The sequence below is a fragment of the Alligator sinensis genome, unplaced genomic scaffold (genome assembly GCF_000455745.1).
Source record: "Alligator sinensis unplaced genomic scaffold, ASM45574v1 scaffold268_1, whole genome shotgun sequence".
NCBI classification, from domain to species: domain Eukaryota; kingdom Metazoa; phylum Chordata; order Crocodylia; family Alligatoridae; genus Alligator; species Alligator sinensis.
In genome coordinates, this window is record NW_005841853.1 from 2993830 (window position 1) to 3016671 (window position 22842).

At 47.9% G+C, this 22842-nt stretch overlaps 1 protein-coding gene across 1 annotated transcript in view; it reads left to right on the forward strand.

Moving 5' to 3' along the window:
- The window catches only part of ITIH5 (inter-alpha-trypsin inhibitor heavy chain family member 5), a 52834-nt gene that overhangs the window by 20903 nt on the left and 9089 nt on the right, over positions 1–22842 (forward strand). The window contains 5 exon segments of the mRNA XM_025213184.1: positions 845–961; positions 18508–18679; positions 21329–21638; positions 22323–22839; position 22842. The exon segment at position 22842 is cut by the window's right edge and continues 60 nt beyond it. Of these exon segments, the coding sequence (XP_025068969.1) occupies positions 845–961; positions 18508–18679; positions 21329–21638; positions 22323–22839; position 22842 (1117 nt within the window).

Sequence of the window (22842 nt, forward strand, 5' to 3'; positions counted from 1 at the left end):
GGACTGTGGGGCTCCTTGAAAGCTGGCTCCACACCACGGCATGAGGAAACTGGTGTAGCAGTGGTGTGGATCCAGACTGGGACATGAGGTGGCAGCTCCAGCCCCTGCCAGCTGCCCTGTGCCAGAGCTGGAGCTGCCGCTGTTGCCTGTCTCCTGCTGTGGCTCCAGCAATGGGCACATGGCAGAGACCCGGGGCTGGCAGCTGGCAGCCAGGGAGGTAGGGCCATGGCAATGGTGAACCATGCAGCGGCTGGACTGCAACTGGGACTGTCGATCCTCAGTCGCCTCCCTGCCGCGGATCACCATTTGGAGGTGGGCTCTTCCCCTTGGCCATGCTGGCCGTCCAGTGGGCCTGAGGGAGCAACTCCACGGACTGAATCCAGGCTGCAGGCTGTCTGTACTAAAACAACTATGACTTTGTCCCTCATAGAAATGGACTCTGCCTGGACCGTTCTCTGCTTCCTCTCAGCCTGCTTCCCCTTTCTGCATCCCCGGAGACATCTGGAACAGCAGTTCTCCCACCACATCACTGACTTCCAAGCCTCATTCCCCAAGAATATTTCCAATCTCACTCGAATAGGTCTCCTTCCCATCTACCCAGGGCAGCTTATTGCTTTCCTCCCTTTCCCGTTCATTGCATCTCTACATGGACTTGTCTAGTACTGGGTCCAGTCGTTTCAAATATGGTTTGCATGAAAGAGACTGTCCCAGAATTAAGAGCCAATCCTTTTCCAATGGTGCCAAGTCTGTTGACTTCACCAAGAGCATTACTTACCAGCGTAGCATGGTGATGATAAGCATAATAGGAAGTATTGTGTTCCTGACTCTCTGGTTTCTTCCCCAGATTCTGAATGGGTATTTCGTGCATTACTTTGCCCCCCGGGATCTCCCTCCATTGCCGAAGAACGTTGTGTTTGTACTGGACAGCAGCGCATCCATGGTGGGAACAAAGCTCCGGCAGGTAAGAGACATGCAGCAATACGGGCCATAGGATGCTTTATTTGGGGGCTAAAATGATTAGCACTTAGTCTTAGACCACCCAACACCAGCCCTAGTGGCAAACCAGGCTTAAGACTTACTATTAACTCCTGGATGTCAGCCGTTGTTCTAAAAGATGAACCAATATTGAATGTGGCTTAATCAGTGCTCAGCACCTTTGCTCTGGGTTTTATTTGTCTCCATTCAGTGTGGGTTCAGCAAAACTAATTGCTGATGAGTATGGTCAGAAACAGGACCGTTTCCTAAAGTAGGGAAAGTTTGAGGAGACCTGGCAGGTGGGTATTGGGCTGCGCAGAGAACTGGTCTCTAGACGCAGTACCCAGGAGTCATTTGGATTTCAGTGTTGCTGCTCAAAAACTTTCCATCAATACTCTTTTTTTGACAAACAAACAAAAAAGTCTGAAAATACTTCATTTGGGGTTTTTGATGGAAAACTCGGGGGCGGGGGGGAGTCTATTTTCAGTTTTCAGCAACGAAAAACGTCTGTGTTTTCTTTCTCTCTCCCCTTTTCACGTTTTTCTTTTTTCATTCCCATCCTTTCTCAGTGCATGGAGAGGAGAGAGGGGGGGAACCCCCAAGTTAAAACCGTGTGGCTTTTTAAATTTCACTTATGAAAATATGCATTTGTCAAAAAAGAAAAATGCCGTGAAAAATGTTGAAACCTTGAAAAAATGGTTTAGTTTATTTTGATTTTTCTCCCAACCCCTCTCCCCCAAAATGCTCACTGTTGTCCAACCAGCCCAAGTTTCCCCCTTGTTTCCATGGCTAATCTTTACTTCTTTGGTAGTGTGAGCCTTACCTAGTAGCAGCACTCTCGATGAGGCGGGATGCATAGAAACATAGGGCTGAGGAGGGCTTTCTGGACCACTGGTTACGGTTGCACAGCTCTCACATGAAGCTGGATTGTCTTCTCCCAGCCTCACCGAGTCCCGGTGACTACTATGATACTATGAAGTGCTGAACGGTGAAAGAGCTCTTGTCTGCTCCTGTGGAAATGGAGACAGGACTCTGCAGACTTTCTTCAATAGCTCTCCTCTCCCACAGCCCCAACCTCGGTGTCTATGTGAGCTGAAAAATTCTAGTTTAATTAGGATGGTAGGATTTGAGTGGCTTTAAGAGCCAGTCTCCAAGGTTAATCCCAAGCTGTAATGTTTTAAATAATGGGACAGAAAGAAACACTAATGCCCCATAATCTCTGACCTCATCAGGATGAGAATAAAACTCTTTAGTGGCAAAAGGTTAATCCTTCTATTGAGACAACACTCGAGCAGGTCACACTAGTTCTTAGCACTGAGTGTTAATCCCCTGGGCTCAATATTACATTGCTGGTTGCTCACTTTATACTCAGCAGGCAGGAGTGGATGAATTTTTGGCTTCACCCTTTCTTTTAAGAGACAACAGAGACATTTTTTTTCCAACCAAACGATGCAGCAGCAAAATTTGGGGGGCCAGTCTGCAATATTGCTTTCCCCAACAGACTGGTGCAAATGCCTTTACATCTTTATTTAAGTGACAGCAGGTTGTTATAGTACGTGTCTGTGTGCTTAGTGATTGCATGGCTGCCGCGTAAGCCACCAAAGAAGGTAATTTGTTGTCTTAAAAGTCCCGCTTGATTTTTAGCTCACAACAAAGGTGGATAATAGTTTCATAGATGCTAGGATTGGAAGGGACCCGAACAGATCATCAAGTCCAACCACCTGCCTTGGGCAGGAATGAGTGCTGGCATCCTAATACCCCAGCCAGATATCTATCCAACCTCTTCTTGAAGACCCCCAAGGTAGGGGAGAATACCACCTCCCTTGAGAGCCCATAATAGAGGCTGCAGCTTCCAAATGAAGATATGGTGATTATTCAAAGCAAAAGACTGCTTAGGAGTGGCAGAACTCCCATTGACTTCAATGGAGCCTGGATTTCACCCATCCCACAGGTCTGAGAAGTGATCTCATGCTTATGGTCCTGTTGCCTCTCTTTCTCCTGTGCCTTTCCTTTTCTGAAGTTCCAAGTTTTGGGTTCCTCCTACCCAGCCTCTTTTTTTCCAAGAACAGGGCTGAGGAGGCCACACACATGCCATGCCCACCTAAGCCTACAGGTAGGCTCCAGACCTGGGAAGTTGGCCAGGGAGGCTGCTCTGAGCTGGCCCCTTTGCAGCTGCTCTCAGGCCTTCCAAAAGCAAAGAGCTTATGCATGCTGCGGATAAGCCTGGAGTGAGGTCAGTGTTGAACTTCTGGGTCTGGAGCATGCCTGCGAACTTAGGTGGATGGGAAGTGCTCATCCCCTTCTCCTCCAGGACCTGACACTGCAGTCTTTGAAGGGACAGACTACAAATCCAGTACGAGGATGTCCATACCGTGTCCCTGGGTGTAGAGAGGGATACTCTTGCCATGGCCCATCTTCAAGAATGCCAGGGACACAATATAGACAGGCCTTTAGCGGAACCACCTTGTCCACATAAGAGACGGACCCTTTCTTGCATTGTCAAGAGGGATGATGGGAGGGTGGCTGAGTTGTGTGCTTCCAGACGTATGAATCCCAGCCTTGGTTTGGACTCCTATTGAAGATTACACATCAGCCCACCCAGCTGGAAGTGAGTACTTGATTATTTGAGCTAGGGATGAAGGGTGTCATGCTGTCCTACACCCTTTTGTGCAAATGGCCACAGAAACTGGCATGCTTGAGCCAAGTTGGAGGGTCAGGCTTGGGAGAGCTTTGACCTTGATTCATTTATTAGTCCACAAAGAGGCATGGATTTTTTTCTATTGTGGTTTTAATAGCATCTAAATTTGGGTTCTTACATAATAATATAATAATTATTAGTGATGTTATGCCCCATTTCCCCAGCTGAGGGGTCAGCCCCAGCTGTCTCACAAATTCCTGTACAGGGAATGGCAGACAGGGAATTTGTGAAAGGAAAGAAACTGGTTCATCCATTTGAGTCCTAGCAGGCAGCTATTATTACTGTGCTAGTAAGGAACATGCTGTTTGCTTCCCGGAGAGCTTGTTCCTCCATCTGCAAGGTGAAAAGAGAGAACGTCCCGAATAAAATAACTGCATTAAATATGAGCCTGGAGCAAATGGAGAACACGCATTTCTTACTAAGAGTTGTGAAGCACAAAGGCTTGCTGTGCTGGCTCTGATCCTATTTATTATGCCCACTATGGTGGCAATGAAAGCTCAGGTCAAGAACGTCCTACAGCGTGAACTATTCAGTGGCATATCCAGGGTGGATAAGGGCTATGATAATGTGTCCTGAGATGTTTCTGACTCCAACATCTCCACTCCACTGACCTGTGGGTATTGGTTGTGATGAAGAAAGCAGAACGTAAAGCCCTGTTCACACCTGTTATTACTAAACCAGAGAATCTCATTATAAAACCATTCTTCTCTGAGCTTTGTGCAGCAGTTAAAAGTTGCAAGGAACTCTGCCTGTGCCCTCTGGCAAGATGTAAATGAATGGTTTGCCCAAGATTTCAGCTTTTGTTACATGAACATTGTTGGTTTCCACCTACACAAATAGTTTTCAAACTGAGGTATGCATGCTCCCAGGGGTAAATGGTGCTTTGCCAAGGGGAAAGTGCTTAAATTTTAATAATGGCAGTGGAGCTGCTGATTGGTCAATGCCCAGTGAGTAATGGTGTTGCTGCACGGTGATGTCAATAAACATGAAGAAACGTGTAAGGGGTGCAAGCAGCAATATTTTGCAGGTAAAGGGATATGTGGCCAAAACAGTTTGAAAATCAGTGATGTGCGACAGGATTCCCAACTGTGTTGTAACTAGGCTACAAGTCACTGGTTTAGATCTGGATCGCCTGATCCTGTTACAGTCAGAGCGTGGGTATGGCCGGTGACTAGCTCACCTGCCAAATTAAGATGGGTTTTGTACAATAAAGCCAGTAACATGGTCATTCTGGATCTGCTTCCTTTACAAAGCATGTTTCTCTGCAACAAAAAGATTTCAACCTGACTTTTTCTGCGTGATGAAAATGATTTCTCCCCCCAGCCAGACCTTCATCACTTCACACTCGGACAAGTGGGGCTCTTATATGAAGATACTAGGGTTGTGTACACACTTAAGTGTGAAAGCTTGTCAGTTCTTTGCAAGTATCTATGCCTACTCTCATAGTTTTGAGCAATAAAATCTTCTCAGGTAAGGATAAACGGGATTAGGAATGAATTCCTAATCTATATGGTAATTTGGGATCAAATCCCACAGAGTCAAGATATCAAATAAAATTCCCACTGTCTTGTAACTACAGGTTTTTCCTGAGTAAGGACTTCTGGTTTTGGCCATATAAATACACTTATTCCAGGTGCTGCATAGGCACTACAAGAAAGTACTCCAACAAATTAGTTCGTTATGCCCCTGTCTGCAGTACGAGATCCTGGAATTCACCATCTCAGGCAAAATTAGAGCCAGCAATCTGGGGCGACAAGATTGTGAAAGGCCAGAATAATCCATGCCAGATGGTTTTAGTTTAGTTAGGGCTTAAATTCAGCTTAATTGACTAAACTTTTAAGGAAGCTGCTTTAACTGTGAGCGAGATAGTGGTTTAAAGGGACTGGGATTGTGATAAATTTGTTTAATATTTAATTGTGTCCCTGTTGGACAGATTTACTTTTATCATTGTTTTGAGTCCTAAAAAGATCTGAGTACCTAGTGTATACATGTCTCTCTTGATTTCTAAGTGATTTCTGTGGGGGAATATCGATGGTACGGATCCTCTATACAACCAGTCTATGATGATGACCACCACTAAGCCTGACACTTTCCCAATCCCAAATGCCCAAAATGAATGATCTCTCTTGCTAGTTGGCCTGTTGACTAATTTGAAAAGCAATTTCTGCCCAGGAGAATTACCTTAAACTTCCAGGCAACCTCTAAAAAAAAAAGTACTAACTGCAGCTTTCAGTGGTTTCCAAAGCTACCATGCGTGTGGTGACTGTGAGATTCTCTGTTTAAATTTGGGCTTTATCAAACACGTTCATGCACCAATCTGGATGCAAATGTAGAATCAGTTCATAAAATATGCCCGACAAAGAATATGTCGCTGCAGATGCTTCATACCCCTCCCCACTCATCTCATCAAACATTTGCATTGCTTCAAACATCCCATTAGATGAAATCACAGGCAATTCATAGGAAGCATAAGAACTGTTATACTGGATGAGAGGTCTATCTGGTCAGGTATCCTGTTTCTGACAGTGGCCGGCAGCACCTGCTTCAGGCAGGCACTTCACATGATGCAGACATGGGTTAATGTGTCCTCCACAAACCCTGTAGTCAACACGTTGGGTCCCACAAGGAATAGAAACAAATTCCAGAGCTTGAAGCCCCCTGAAGTTCAACTCTCAGGACGTTTGGCAGAAGTATTCCAGCTGATTTCAGGTGTTAGGGGAGGTACTGTCTCTCCTACAAAGTCCAGATCATGGAGGGCTTTGTAGATCAGCATGAACTCTTTGAGCTGGAAGCAGAGGTGGTGCAGGCTTTGAAGCTGAAGACCTACTGGACTGACTGAAAGTCCAGTGAAGTCAATGGGAGTCTTTCCCCTTGACTTAATGGGTTTTGAAACTGCCCTTCAGTTGGTACATCATGACATGGCATTAGCACATAACTTACTTAAGTGACAACGACCTCTGTGCAAACAGAGTCTACTCCTGTGCCTGGGTCTTTGCCACTCTTATTGAAGACATGTTCAAGGCTTCTTGGCTCTGATGCCACATGAACTGTAGAGGAATCATTCATTCCCCACCCACATGCAGCCACCTCTGGGGTGGAAGATGGTGTGATCTAGCCACTACAGCACTACAAGCAGCCTGAGCTCTATTCTCCGCTCTGCCACTGGCCCGTCGGGTGAGTTTGGTCATGTCCCTTCACCTCTCTAGCCCTCAGTTTGCCCTTCTGTAAAAGTTGCTAATGCCGTTGCCCAGCGGTGTCAAGCACTTTGAGATCTGTGGATGAAAAGGGCTATCTACAAGCTATGTAAATATTCTGTATTGGATTTAGTTTGGCAATGGACATGTTTTCAAGTGCAACCCTAGGGACCTGGCCAAGAGAAAAGAAGTGGAAGCTGAGTTTTAAGGCTGGTTATATGGCAATGTCCTGTCCCCTATGACCACAGAGAATAGTCTGAGGAACAATGGTCTAAAAATGGCAACAAGGTTGGATATTAGGAACATCTTTCTCACTGTGAGGGTAGAACAAACTGCCCAAAAACACAGAGAAGGCTTGTAAGTTTTAAAGAAGCGGTTATGTAGATCAGTGGTTCTCAATTTGTTTAGGCTCCTGCCACCCATCCGTAACTCCTGTGAATTGAGCATCACCCCACTTCAATAACTGATTTAGTTACTGCAACACGTAACTCCTGGCGCAGGGGTGAGGGGGAGCAGGGGGAAGGAGCACTTCCTCAGAGATCATCGGGGTAGGGAGGATCATGGAGTCTGGCACTGATGAGCCTGCCCATGGCTCCCCATGCAGGGAAGAGAGGCCAGGAGCATGCATTTAGCCCACACAAGTCAGACAGAGGAGCCTGTGCTTACTTCCTTGCATAAGGGCTGGGCAGGGAAGAGCACCATAGCACCCAACACCCTTAAAAGGATCATATAGTACCCCTGGGTGCTGAGGCACCCTGCTGAGAACCACTGGGTTAGACTAACACAGACTGGAACGGCTTATTCAGGGATGACCTGCCTAGAGCAGGGGGTTGGATGAGATGTGACCTCCCGAGGGCCCTTCCAGCCCTGCTTCTGTATGCACGTATGAATATTTATAGCCAGGGAGCACTTTTGATGCTGAAGCAGACAATGGTAGGTAGAAGACATGGAGCAGTTTTAGCTTGTTCTAAGTCAAGAGAAAAAGCAAGTGTGCTGGAATAACTGAAAAAAGTCATTGTTTTCTGGGGCTGCCTTTTGCTTTTCATTCACATCCGCCTAAAACACTGCTTCTCTGTGGCTGGCACCAAGATGCCATATGCCATTTCAACAACACATTCATAAACAGCTGTGTGCGACATCACTGCTATTTAGTGCATTGACAAGCTCTTCAATGAAAACCACACATGGTCTGTGGGGCGGAGAGGGAGATCAGAGACTCCAAGAGCTGCTGCCCTACTGTGTCCAGTTCTGGTGTCTGCACTTCAGGGAGGATGAGGAAATCCTGGCAAGAGCATAAAGGAGGTCACAAAAACAATCCAGGAACGGGGGGAAAAAAAGCCTTTTGGTGTGCGGTAAAGATCTCACTCCGATCAAAGAGGAGGTTGAGAAGTGACTTGATTTCCCTATGAAGGAAAGTGGAGAAAAGATAGCTGGAGTGACCTTCAGTGTTATATTCAAAGGCAGACAAGAGCTCGTGGCTGAAAGTTGAAATCAGATAAATTCAACTTTGAAATAAGTTGCCATTTCCTAGCAGTGAGGGTGATTAAACACAAGGCATTTTTCCTATATGGAGAAAGTAGACTTGCTGTCACTTGGAGTCTTTAAAAGAAATTTAGATGGTGTTCAAAAGGCAGGCTTTTATCTGGTTTCATCTATTCTGTGGCTTCCATCTACAGTAGTGGGGGCCAACCTTTATGGCAGATGTGCCACAAATTAGGCCTGCATCCTCCGTGGGTACATTGACACATGCAATTAATTTGAAGCAATAAACTCTGGAGCATTTTTAGCCAGAGTAAAGTACTCCTAGGTGCAGTAACTACATGTGCACCCAGAACAGCAGCAGTTTGACCTGAGCTGGCAGGGGGCACTGGGGATCATCCCCATGGTGGATGGTGGCAGTGGAGGGACTGGCTGGGGCATGAGGGTGCTGCAAGTGCAGAGCCGTGTGGTTAGGTAGCAGGCAGGAGTCTGGCCTCGGGCTGGGCTAACTGGGTGCACATTTACACCTGCAGTCAGTGTCTACATGTGTGTTTAATCTCAGTAAATTACCCCGGTGTAAGATAGTTCTGTCCCCAACAGTACTATTTTACTGCAGCATAAATCCGTTTATCGCGGCCCAGTACTGTTGCGCATGTAGACGATGCTTTATTCTGCAGCTGATTAATCTACTCTGCAATTAATTAATCTACTCTGCAGTTAAGCACATGCACAGATGCAGCCCCTGAGTGCTACTCTGATCCCTTCCTGTGCTCAACCTGCTGCTTTGCTTTCTGTTTCTTGCCCTAAATGCTGCTGCGCTGCCTGTCCCCTCCTCAATCTGTCACGTGCCATATGCAGAGTGGCACGTAAGTTGGCTGCCCCTGATCTACAGGATTATAGTGGTCCATTCTTGCCTTAGGAGCCTGTGACTTTACAGGTCTACCCATGTGCAGTCTGTTTTATAGTCCTTCCTCTGTGGGGGCAGTGTTTCCAGTGGTTAAAGCACAGGACTAGGTTTGACCTGGCTTCTGTTTATGGCTCTGACATGATCGTCTAGGTGACCTTAGTCATGTCTCTTACCTTTTCTGTACTTCTGTTTCCCCTCACGCTGTTTGTCTCATCTGTTTAGATCGGTGGCTCTCAACCTTGTTAGACTCGAGACACCCCCTAATAGCCTCAAGGCATCCCTTGCCAGACTCAAAGCCCCTCTCAGACAACGCCAACTCTTACTTTTCATTCATTTTTGCCTATGGAAAAATAAAAGCACATTTTTATCTGTTGCGAAGAACTCAGAAAGCCCGCAACCAAGCAGAATGGTTTTTTGAACACTATTTGAAATCTCTGGGTTTAACTAGTGAATTGTGTTTGCACACCAACAGTCCTAACATTGTGTGGCAGCTCGTGGCACCCTTGAAAGGCTCTCAAGGCACCCCAGGGTGCTACGACACCCTGATTGAGAATCACCGGTTTAGATCGGAAGCTCTTTGTGGCCCAGATTGCCTCAGGTATAGTGCCAACACAAGGAAGACCTGATCTCAAGAGATGTTGCTGTAATCCAGATAAAAATGACTGTTGCTACCTTCTCACGGACCCCCATGGACCATTACAGTCATCTATAGTCATTACTCGGTTTGGACAGTAGCCACAATCTGGGCTAACCCTTGGGGAAATGAGATGGAGAATACCACAGCTAAAAGCATGAGCTGCTGTTTTTGACTCCAGCTGCCAGGGCTTTTTCGAGGGATCAGTGATGCACCAATGCTCTTGGCAGCTGGGCACAAAGGGGGTGTGATAGTTAGATACATGCTGAACGGTGGGTTACATGAACAAACAGGGGGTTCTCCAAACTTGCCCATAACTGCAGCGACCACCAGGCTGATGGACATTCAGCAAAATAACACGAGAAAAAAAAAAAAGTTGCTTCCTCCCCAAATCGTGTGAAAAGGAACGTAGGATAATTGATGTAAAAAGCATAACCGCCCTGGCCTCCACTAGAAGAGTGACTAATCGCTGTTGAAATCACCGTCATCCACATCTGCTGCAGTGCTGGAATCCCCTCAGTGCTATCCGAGCAGCTGATCTGTAACTTGGGGACAAGGAGCAAATGCTCGGGATAGTTTTCAAGTGGTGGGACAGGGGAGAGAGAGACATGAGGCAATGCATGGAGGGCAGAGGGTAACTTCTGTCTCGGCATTGACCTTTTCATGATTCACTCCATGGAAACTGCTTGTCCAGATGCTGGTTGGAGTTTCAGTGGAAGACTTGTCTGTTCAGCGAAGTGATCCCATTCACAAAGAATGAAGCCGGGAGAACAATTTAGTGCTTCATGCACCACTGTGTGTCCCTGTAGACATACTGCAACACCACACTGAAGCCCTTAAACTTACTTAACACCTGTTCTCTTCACTTAAACTTGCAAAAACAAAAAGGATTGATTTGTAGTTTACAACCTTACGCTTCATTTTTATACAGAGTTTGCCTATGTAAAACCCTTTACTGGTGTTAATTCAGTCTCTCAACAGCTCTGTGAGATTGGTAGCTGTGCATTATGCCTGTGGTAGCTCTCTGAATCCTTGGACTGTGCTGTCTATCACAGTATTTAACCTACTTATCCCAGCCTCCACCACCTGAGTGGTATTATCCCCATTGTAGAGGTGGGAAACTAAAGGGCACAGAAACTCAGGGTGCCTTTACTTTGCTTCCACAGCAGTCGAGACAGCTGCTGGGAGCTCAGCCCCATGCACTGTTCCCAACTGCATGCACCGAACTGGGAACCAAGGCAGTGAAGACACCTTGGAGCATCTTCCCCATTGCCACTCTCAAGATCTGTCTCTCATGTGCTTGAGAGAAGTGGCAGGGGGCACCTCAAAGCATCCTCTACACTTCAACAGGAGTTGGGGCATCCAACTCCTATTAAAGGATTCAAGTCCATATGAGCATTTGGGTCTGACTTGACCAAAGTCGCATGGTAAGTCTGTGGCCAAAGGTGGAATAGACTGGGAGTCCTGAACAGCCGTCTGTGCTCCACTAGACCATTTTTTCTTCCCTCCTCAGCATTTCAGACTGGGAAACTGAGGCAGGACGGTCTTTTTCAGGGTCCGGTAGTGAGTCCATGCTGCCCACTTTACTAGCAAAGTATAGGAGAGCAAGACCAGGCAACCCGTTGATCTGTAGGAGACTGGTCGGTGTTGTCAGGAGCAGCTATATCCAAATTCTACTCACTTGCTGGCAGTGTCAGTGAAAAGCAAAACTCCCGTTGTCTGGAGTCATTCAGGAGTTGCGCTTGCTTGTGTGCTGAGCATCTGCTTGGAGGAAAACACAAAGATGCATTGAAAGAGAGGGTGGATGGCAGTGAGCTGCCTGATGCTGACTTCAAAGAACAGAAAGAGTAGATTGTCCTAGTTCCCGCATTAGCAGGCATGGAGTGAATGAAGGGAGGAGGTAAAAGGATGAGAGGAACAGCTGAGGTTTAAAACTTTTGGTCACATTGTGCTTAGTGTGTGGTCTGTGTTGCACCATGCGTGGAGAAGGGGGCAGAGGAATGCTGAAGCTGTGGCGCTGCATTGGGACTCACTAGATATGAGTCCAGATCTCAGCTTTATGTGATGTCGTTGGCCAAATCATAGGATCTCTTGAGTACCTCGGTTTCCCTACTATAAAACGGGGCTGATAATAATCCTCTGCTTCTCTTGTTGGCTTGGATCGCATGCCGTGTGGATCTCCTGCTGCAGTTCCTACCGCAGTGGGCTCCCAATCTCTGCAGTATAGTTACTGTAGTAACTATAGTCATTGCACTTGCGACCTTTCTTTTGGCATTTCCTGAGCTCTGCTGGAATACAGGCAGTAGATGCAGCTGATCAAACAGTGGCATCTGGTAGATGTGCGATCATTGTTTGTTAACTTTGAGGCTCTGGCTGTTGTGAAAGTATTTCCTATTTCTTATGCACGTGGGGGAGACAGTTATTATGGGCAAAGTTGGTCACCCAATTCATTTCCCTGTCCTCAGGGTTGCCCTCAGCCCCATATTTCTTGCACTTTACTCAGGTGGGTTATAGCTGTGGATGGGCCAGGGGCCAGAGCTGCTTGCTTACTTCTCTGGCCTCTGCTCCAGTGGTCAGAGCTGCTTGCTTACTTCTCTGGCCTCTGCTCTTCCATAGATGCCCCAAAACCATGTTACATAAAACCAGGTTGTCAGAGATATGGTGGTGCCTACTTCCCATTGATGTTAGCCTGTAGGTCTTGGCTCTCCATTGAAAAAAGAGCCAATAATACTTCTCTACATCCCCGGAGTGTGTGCAAATGAAGATGGCAAAGGCTGTGAGGCAGAGCCATGGGGTATAGAAGCACCTTTGGCAGACAGACAAGGCAGAATTGTTTCCTCCCATTGCCTTAACACAGGTAAGTTGAGATTTTTTTCCTGATATTCAGCCAAGATTTTCCCTTTCTTAATGTCCTCCCCTGGCTTCTAGTTGTGTCCCCCATGTAAAATCTCTACTCTTCGGCAGAAATTTGTGGGCAGTTACTAGGTCTCCAGAGGACACAGAATGGCTAGGGTGTCTTGCTACTGTCCCGGAGATGTAAGTTCAAGCCCTGCGCTGGGCTTGTGAAGGCTGCTCTGGATGAGACGGCTATATCAAGGGCATGCCCCCGCAGTATAATTTTAGGGTGTCACAAGGGTATTGAGGAATGAGCTCAGTGAGGCTGAATCCTGGGAGAATTTCCTCTGCCTCTGGAAATAATTGCCAAGAAGGGTTTCAAGTGTTTACATATGGCATTGCAGTGACGCAGACGCTGGTCTGATGTCAGTGCAAGTCTCTGGAAAGGCTTCCAGGACCTCTAATGGGATCAGTGTCAGGCATATGCATATCAGGCAGGGTTAACCAAGGCAGTAGCTAGGGCATGGAAAGCCTAAGCATGTGGGATTGGAAAGTGTATCGTAATGAAGCAATTGATGCTCTGCTACCACACTTAATAGGGGCTTCACTGTCTGGCAGTGCTAGGGAAGCCTAACAGCCCAGCATTGTCTCCTCTGAACTGCCTGACTTTCATTTCATGCCTGACGTCCTCGCTTTACCCTTGGCCCATTCCATACAACAACTGCGAGATTGTGGTGCAAATGTCACTGGGGTGACCCTCCCGTTTCAGGAAGGTCCTCAGCTGGCCTGACGCCGTCACCTCGGCGGCTGGGAATGCCCGTGTCAGTGTCTTGCATGAGAAGTTTTCTCTCCAGTTATTTGCCTTCTTCCTGGCTCCTCCAGGCTTTCCTGCATCACTGGCAGGAAAAGAAAGGACAGGCGGCATGGGCACCGTGTGCTGCATCGACCACTGCCTGCAAAGCACCCGCCCTTGCGTGCAGGTTTGGGAAGGAGGGGTAGTCGCTGGGGGTTCAACAGTGGGACACCGTGGCTTGTACTCCAGAAAAAAAGATGAGATTAGACCATTGGGAGTCTTGAGTTCACTCTCTAGCTCTGCTGGTGGGCTCCCTGTGTGAACACTTAAACTGTTAGTTCACTGCATTGTGCCTCAGTTTACCCCCTGGACCTCAATTTGATGGAGATGCTGCACCTGACTGATTCATGATTTTTAAGCATTTAGAGAGCCTTGACTGAAAGGTGCAGTCTATTATGAGCAGTAGCACTGCTGGGTGTGCCACGGGCTCCCTCCAGCTTTGGCCTGCAGCAAGGAGCCTGGAGCAAGCGTAAACCATTGGGCTGTGTGTTCACGCAGCTGGTGTCAGGCCCCCAGTGGGCATCTGCTCCAGATCCCACCTGCAGAGCCCCGCTCTTCAGCCCAGCATGGAGAGACTGATGCCTTCAGCTCTGCCCTGCGGTGTCAGCCAAGTTGGCAGCTGTCACAGCCGCCCACTGCTTTTGACTCGCGGGGGGCTGCAAACGCGCCAGAACAAAATTGAATCTGTTGCGCATCCCCGGGCGCCTGCTGGCTCATTTTCTCCTGTGCTAGCTTTGGAACGAGGACACCTCCGACCTGCCAACTTAGCCTCTTTTAAAGCCCGTTTCTCTGCGGTGAGACTGACACGTCACTCCTCCCGGCGGAGTGAGGAAAAGCGCTTTCTGACAAATTCTGTTTTTATTGCGACTTCCTTCGGCACGTTCCCTGTCGTCTCCGCCTGGTGCATCCAGGCACGTCTCCAGGCAGCTTTGCTCCCAGTCTGCGAGCACCTGGCACGACGGCACTGCGATCCTGAATGGGGCTTCCGGAGAAATGCTAATGGCGGCGTAAATCCCAGGGCAACTCCACTGTCATTTCATGCAGCCGTTTAAGCTAGCAGTCTGGAAAATGCCAATCATCCAAGAGTTAACTTCCCTACTAAGCCATGAGAAAGCTTTGTGCAGCAAGTTGCAGTGGCATGACTCATTCAGGGCCCTGGCAGCATCTGAAGTGCTGGGACACCAATAGGTGTAAAGGAAATCTGGAATCTCCTGGCAGCAGCTGTGACTATCCAGACAAAAGATAAATCCTAGCTGTGGCCTTACATGGCCAGAATCAAGAAACCAGTCCGTAGGCTCTAAGCAAAGTACCTGCCAGATACTCTGCTGCAGAGCCAGCCCCATGCATGCTCCCTCCTTGCTCCCATTGCTGGTCAGTGCAAGGAAAGGTTCAGAGGCTGTTTCCAAAGCAGCCTGTTCAGCACGCTCTGCTCCGGGCAGCATGTTTCAGATGCCAGGGGACATCAGCCGTACAGTCGTGCTGACAAGCTTCCTTTCAACGCCCTGCATCATTCCCAGCCCTTTGCAGAGGAAGCCTGAGCCCTTCCAAAGACTGGGAGAATGAGTCTTCACCAGGGCACCCCAAGGGAAGACAAGGTCTAATAGTCACAAACTGCTGGAAGACAATTTTAGACTGGACATTAGGAAAAACTTCATTATAGTCTGAATCTCCGGAGTCTGGAATAGACTCCCTGCCAGAAGTGGTGCAAGCACCTATCTTAGATACCTTCAAGAAACGTTTGGATGCTTATCTTGCTGGGGTGATCTGATCCCAGTTGACTTCCTGCCCCTTGGAGGTGAGGTCCTTTCCAGCCCTAATGTCTATGAAATCATGGCTGTCCCATCACTAGTGTAACTAGGCTGGGGCAAGGGGTGTACCCCGCTCCCCTCCCTGCCAGGTGCCCTTGCTGGAGTCTGCTGCTGTGGGGGAAGCCCTGAACTGCCCCTGCCCAGGTAAAGAAGCCAGGCAGGGCAGTGCCATGGCAATCAATGTGTCTTGGGAGGGGCAAGGAGGTGAGTGGAGCAAACAGACTGGCACTTCCCTCCTGCCCCTTACCCCCACCCCAGCCTTTGCAGTGGCAGAATGAAACCCTGCATTGCCTCCGTCAGTGCAGAGGAGCTGGGCAGTGCAGGCCACACCAGTGTATTTGGAGGGGAGGTTAGTGGGGTATGCAGAAAGGTGCTCCTGCCTCTACTGTGGTCAGCATACCCTTGCCACCTCCCCCCTGCCCCAGGCACTCAGTGAGCTCCCTACACTGCTGTCTCCAATGGGCCGTGTGGGGCTGAGGAGTCCTGGTTGCATTGCACACTGGGCTGGTTACAAGGACACAAGCACATCTTTGCAGAGAGGTGCTTCCCCCTTGCAACAGCCACGATTAAGTTGCTTTGTCTCAAAGAATGTACTCTGTCCAAGTTTGCAAATGTACTCTGTCCAAGTTTGCAGATGACACAAAGCTATGGGGAGAAGTGGACACGCCGGAGGGCAGGGAGCAGCTGCAAGCAGACCTGGACAGGTTGGACAAGTGGGCAGAAAACAACAGAATGCAGTTCAACAAGGAGAAATGCAAAGTGCTGCACCTAGGGAGGAAAAATGTCCAGCACACCTACAGCCTAGGGAATGACCTGCTGGGTGGCACGGAAGCGGAAAGGGATCTTGGAGTCCTAGTGGACTCCAAGATGAACATGAGTCGGCAGTGTGACGAAGCCATCAAAAAAGCCAATGGCACTTTATCGTACATCAGCAGATGCATGACGAATAGGTCCAAGGAGGTGATACTTCCCCTCTATCGGGCACTGGTCAGACCGCAGTTGGAGTACTGCGTGCAATTCTGGGCACCGCACTTCAAGAGGGATGCAGATAACCTGGAGAGGGTTCAGAGAAGGGCCACTCATATGGTTAAGGGCCTACAGACCAAGCCCTACGAGGAGAGACTAGAGAAACTGGACCTTTTCAGCCTCCGCAAGAGAAGGTTGAGAGGCGACCTTGTGGCTGCCTATAAGTTCATCACGGGGGCACAGAAGGGAATTGGTGAGTATTTATTCACCAAGGCGCCCCCGGGGGTTACAAGAAATAATGGCCACAAGCTAGCAGAGAGCAGATTTAGATTGGACATTAGGAAGAACTTCTTCACAGTTCGAGTGGCCAAGGTCTGGAACGGGCTCCCAAGGGAGGTGGTGCTCTCCCCCCCTACCCTGGGGGTCTTCAAGAGGAGGTTAGAAAGATGATGCAAATAGAGGACAAGCAGGGAAATTCATTCCAACCTGGTCCTGTCACGGACAGGTCCTTTTCCTGTCTGGCAAAGTACCTTTCACCCCCATGAGTTTCAGTGGAAGGTCCTCAGTTGAGGGTCCTCAATGCTGTGTAGGGTCGGGCCCTTAGCACGTGTATAAGCTAAGGTCAAACCTAGGGAGGAATAAATATGTTCGGTCCAAATTGGGTCTCACCCTCCTAACGTTTTGCTCATTCTGGGACCCAACTAAACCCATACACATACGTGCACACGGGTGTGCGCGCACGTGCGTATCACACAACAAAAATCACTTGAAAAAGAATTGGTAAGGTTGCACTCAAAAGTTCGGAAAAGTCAGGAATAAGTGCCTCTGAGATCCTTCGCTCTTGTACTAAGTGCCACACTTCCCCTTCCAACAAGACTCTTAAGAAACAGGAAATGTCTGCTGCAGGAAAAAAGATGGCCTCAAGAGTTTGGAAAGTCTTCAAACTCTTGGAGCTTATCCGTTCTGAAGCCTAGGGCTTGACCCACTGTTGGACTCTCTGCTCCCTGCCAAGAGAGATGGGACCACCCTCTATCACAGTCCCAGATTAGCGTTCTCTTCTCTGAACCCTTCTTGGAAAGCTGTCTGCAGAAATGTTGCACTGGATTAAATCTTAAATCGTGGCCAGATTGGACACAGAGGGAGAAATCAGAATAACATTTGGCAAGTGTTTACAGATTGGATAACAATCACTAGGGAGGAACTAAACACACTTGAGGCCTGATTCAAAGTCCATTGCAGTCGCTGGAAATGATCCCACTGGACCACTCCCATCTCACCAGCTGGAGGGATGATGAGAGATCCTGCTGCAATGGGTCAAGTTGTTTGCAATTGCTGTACAGCATTGGCTTCAATGCGGAATCAAGAGGGATATAGCGGCCAAATTTGGTGGGGCTTTTGAATCTCTCTCCCAGTTTTCTTTGCATAGGAACCCCCAGCGTAGAGTTATTTCCATGAGTGGTGATTACCTAGCTGTCAGTGCTTCAGATAGACACCTACATGTATTCTCCCATGCTGTCCCCTAAACTGTTCCCTGCAAGTATCTCTGCAAATCCATTACATTATCCTCCTCTTAATCTATCTTTAAAATCCACCTACAGACATCAGTGCCTACAAGAGCCTCGGTAATGACTAGGCCGTGTGGGCCAGACTCTATTCAATCTATTCAGCATGTAAGTGGAATTGTACACCTAAGTGCAACACTACGGCACCCTGAGTCCCTGAAAGCCAGTTAATGCAAAAGGTGGCTAGATCCTCCTCCATGCAGCTTTTTTTGTGACTCAGTCTCAAAAGCCAGGCAATGGTGTATTACAAAAGTAGAGGCATTAATGGATCTTCAGAGACTTGAAGGAGGTGGAAGAGAATCACACTTAGGTGCCCAAATTTATTTAAATGCCCAGTCGGTTTCTATGATGTTCTCCTATTCCACCACTCACCATGCTTCCCATGTGCTCCCCTGTTAGTGAGTTTATCCAAATATTGTCTCTTATCCTACCCTTCTTTTGCAGGCTCTTTGGGGCAAGATCTGTCTTTTGTGCAGTGCTGAACACAGCAGAGCTTCCCCTCAAGGCACTAAAGCAATATAATCACCGTCCAAAAGAGCTGGGCTTACAGTCATTAAAGCAGTAACAGTTGGACTTGTTCTTCATTTTTCTTCCAGACCAAAGATGCCCTCTTCACCATCCTTCAGGACCTTCGGCCTGAGGACCACTTCAATATTATTGGGTTTTCCAACCGAATTAAGGTCTGGCAGCAGGACCGTCTGGTGCCGGTCACTCCAAATAATATAAGAGATGCCAAGAAGTACATTCATAACATGTCACCTACCGGAGGTAAGAGATGGAGATATAAATGGGATTGTTTTCTTTTATGCAGTTAATGATACCTTCCAGAACAAAGATCTCACCAGTTTGCCCAGTGTTATTTTCAAAGTGTGGATAACATTGGCCTAGGCCTGTTGCCACTGAAGTTCTTGACGTCCAAGGGAGCAGATTTGGCCAACACTGAACGTATTGGAAAGTGCCACTCTGCTCTCATAACCTTCCCAGCTAATCACTCCCAAAGTGTGCACATATGGTGTCAGCTGTTGGATCCAGCTGCTTGACAGCAGTAAGAGACAGCTAAAATACATGTAAGACTTTCCTCTTGTCATTTATTCTCATGATTGCATTGGCTGCTGCTGGGGGGAATTGCTCCTGTGATTGGGATGGAAGGGGAGGTGGCGAGTGCCATGATCTCTCTAGCAAGTTGTAGTGCACAACTTCGGGAGCCCTGACAATCTAATAGTCTTCTTGGGTAACCAAACTCCCCATGAAACACTCAGATCCCCGGCCAAATCTGCTGTACAAGTCCCGCCCCAAATTCTTATGAAGACTTTTGAGATTTGAGTTAGCTAAAGGTTTGCAAGGGTTTTCTGTGCTTCTCTTCCCCTTAAACAATGTCCGCTCATTCTTATTGAGGGTTGGAAAATGAGCAAACAGGATGGTCAGCTGCACTGTTTGTATTGTGAACAAGAGTCTAGGAAGAGGGTGAGAGACCCACCCTGCTAAACAGTTACCAAAGGTGGGACTAGGACCAATTGAACAAAGCCATAAGAACACCATTCGACGTGCCAGCTGATCTTCTGTTGAATAGGCTTAATTAATAACAAGCCAAAAAGAGAGGAAATGATTAACTGCACGTTGAACTCTGGAGCTCAACAAAGACCAGTGCACTGATTGCCTCGTTCTGGGAGGGCACTGCTTTGTTTGGCTTCTTGGGTGGAAGCAGATATTGGTGGGGGGGTGAGAGGTGGGGGCATCTCCTCCTTGGGATGTGGGTGTGAGGACATGCACCCATCCACTCACACACTAAAACAGACAAGTCTTTGCCTGAAAAATAATTTGGCAGGGGGAGGATTGCCTTCAGGGTTCAGTTGCACCTTTGCTAGATCGTTGCTGGAAAGGACAGTATCAAAGCTACAAGGGTTGTTTTTTCCGTGCTTTTAGGAATGCATCTGAATATCTGAGTGTGGTGTTTGAATGCCAGAGATTTGCCAGTGTTTGGCTCTAGGGACACAATTTGACCTGTTATAAGGAGGTTCTGGGTTTAGAGTCCCAGCTCCTAATTTGCAAAAAGAGATTGAGGAATTTGGTTTTCAGGCCACATTATCTTTTACCTATCTTTTCCACCCCCTTTATCTCTTTTTTTTTTAAGTTCACACATGTTGAACATGATCGTAGACATATCCGCTGAAACAGAGACAGCCCTCCTGTTATAGCACACTCCCCTGCTGGATGCTCACCCGGCTGTTATGTTGGGTCCTGATACACTAGATCCGTCCGCTTAAATTTCCTGACTCTGAATAAGCTCCAGTGCTCTCTTCTTTTCTCTTGGCTTTTGTGACACACAGATTTACTGTCTAACCTTTCACAGAAATGGGACCTCACGTATAGCTGCCTGACATCCCCAAGATCAATGCTCCTTTGCTACCATTCACCACAGCTGTTTAAGCACGCACTTTTCCAGAGCTCCAACCTAGAGGACATTTGATGTTCCCATTGACTTCTCCAAGGACTTGTGATAGCTCAAGTACATAGCGCAAAGGCTCCAAAACCCGTTGCTTTTTACTTTAGCTGCCACAAGAGATATACAAAGCCAAGTAATGCAGTTTAACCACCTGTATGCATTTCTCTGGATCATTTTCCTTATTGTTCTTGAGTATTGTGAAGACCTAGTTCAGAATTCCTTAAGGACTCCCAAGTGACCGCCTTCTACGCATGGTTCCTCTCCCAAATCATAAGAATATGCCATTTGTTGGGTCATGAGAATGCCATTTGTTGGGTCATTAGAATATGCCATTTATTGGGTCAAAACCCAACCGAAGAACTGCCATTTATTGGTTCAGACGATAGGTCCATTTGCTGTATCCTGTGTCACAGTGGCAGAGGGTGGATGCTGAAAGGGAGAGGTAACAGGGTACGGGCAGGGCTTTTTCCACACTGTTCCTCTCTCACTTGCAACATCCATCATTGAGTTTTTTCCTTTTACTTCTACAACTATGTCTTTCTTCCCATTTCCCCCCACCCCCCCAGTTTAAAAGGACTAGGAAAGGATTCCACCTGGGAGTCCCCCTGAATTTTTTAAGGCAAATGCTACCTTTGGGTTTTTTTGTTCTCCTGTTTGCAGACTTTTTGCCTCCCGTCTTATCCTCTTCCCTTCTGAAGTGCGTAAATCCTGTTCTCCCAGGTCACACATCCTTAGCATAGCCAGTGTCTAGGGAAAGCCTGGTCATTGAGGCTAATAGCATCTTTAATTTTTTTGTCCAGTGACATGACCATTTCATAAAATGAACCAGAAGTCATTGCCCGATTCCCCAAATCTGCCAGGAGGGGCTGTAGCAGCTGAACCTACTTACAGACACAGTCCCTTTATTTCTCTGAGTAGCCATGTGCAGTGCATTTAGATAGGAGAATAAGCTAATGTCTCTGGTGCATCCTCAGGTACTGATATTAATGGTGCTCTCCAGACGGGTTCGAAGTTGCTGAATGATTACATTGCTCAGAATGACATCGATGCCAGAAGCGTCTCCCTGATCATCTTCCTGACGGATGGGAGGCCCACAGTGGGGGAGACCCAGTCCTCCAAGATCCTCAGCAACACCAAGGAAGCCATCCGCGACAAGTTCTGCCTCTTCACCATCGGCATCGGCAACGACGTTGACTACAAGCTGCTGGAGAGGATGGCGCTGGAGAACTGCGGCATGATGCGGCGCATCCAGGAAGATGAGGATGCCGCTGCCCAGCTGAAAGGGTTGGTTCTGGGGGCCCAGCCATGGCTGCATCACCTCTTTCAGGCATGGTTTGGGGAAGAAGAGACCTTGATAGATCCAGAGTAGAGACCAGCTGCAGATGTTGCATCTGGGGTTGGGGCCTTTTGTTATAATGATAGGAGCTGTTAAGCAAAATGAGGGGCCAGCCCAGTTCATAACTCAAATAGCTCCAAACCTTGGGACTCCTGGTTTGGCTGTGGGTAAGAAGAGCCGTTCCGGTAAGACTCAGGGATCCGGATGCAGATGACTGACCCCGTGGGCACCCTTAGTCCTTCTCACAAGGTGCATCACACCACAGTGCAACCTGGGTGCCCTTCAGAACAATGCTTTTGTTTAAATTATTTGTATTGAGATATTGCATCTCTCTAGCTGTGGGGCTGGAGAGATGGGCGTCTCAGGCAGAAGTGCAGAAAGAAGGATGCGCGACTCATTTTGTTTACCACATTAAGGCGCCCAGGCCTGAAAAGCATCTGCTGATTGTGGAAAACATGGGATATTTTGTTTAGACCCAAATATTTTCAATCTGGAAAATCTGCCTGTTAAAATGAGCTTTGGGGAAAGTCCCACTTCAAGTGCAAAGACAGCACGTGTGTAAAAACGGGCAGGTTTGTATGCGGGTACCTCGCTGAGAGCGCTAATTTCTGGGAAATGTGACTTTGTTTCAGGTTCTATGATGAAGTCGGGACGCCTCTTCTCTCCGATATTCGAGTCGATTACCCCAAGGACAGCGTGGAGCAGGTCACCCAGAACTTCTTCCCCAACTACTTCAATGGGTCCGAAATCGTCATTGCTGGCAAAGTCATCAACCACACCTCAGACCGCTTCCACGTGGAGGTGACGGCCAGCAACAGCAACAAGTACATCCTCCTGAAGACTGACGTGAACATAGACATCCCGAGTAGGAACGACATCAGGGGCATCCCTGGCCTGGATAATGGGAAAGGGGATCAGAATTACGTTGAAAGGGCCTGGAGCTACCTCACCATCAAGGAGCTGCTGACCTCCTGGCTGAAGAGCGATGACAGCGCAGAGAAGGAACGTTTGATGGAGAGGGCCAAGTCGTTGGCTCTGACCTACAACTTCGTCACCCCTTTCACTCGCTTGAAGATGAAGGAGTTTGAGCTTCAGTCGGAAGGACCGGAGGGGGATTATGCCCATCCTCCTACAGAGGGCATTGGGGAAAGA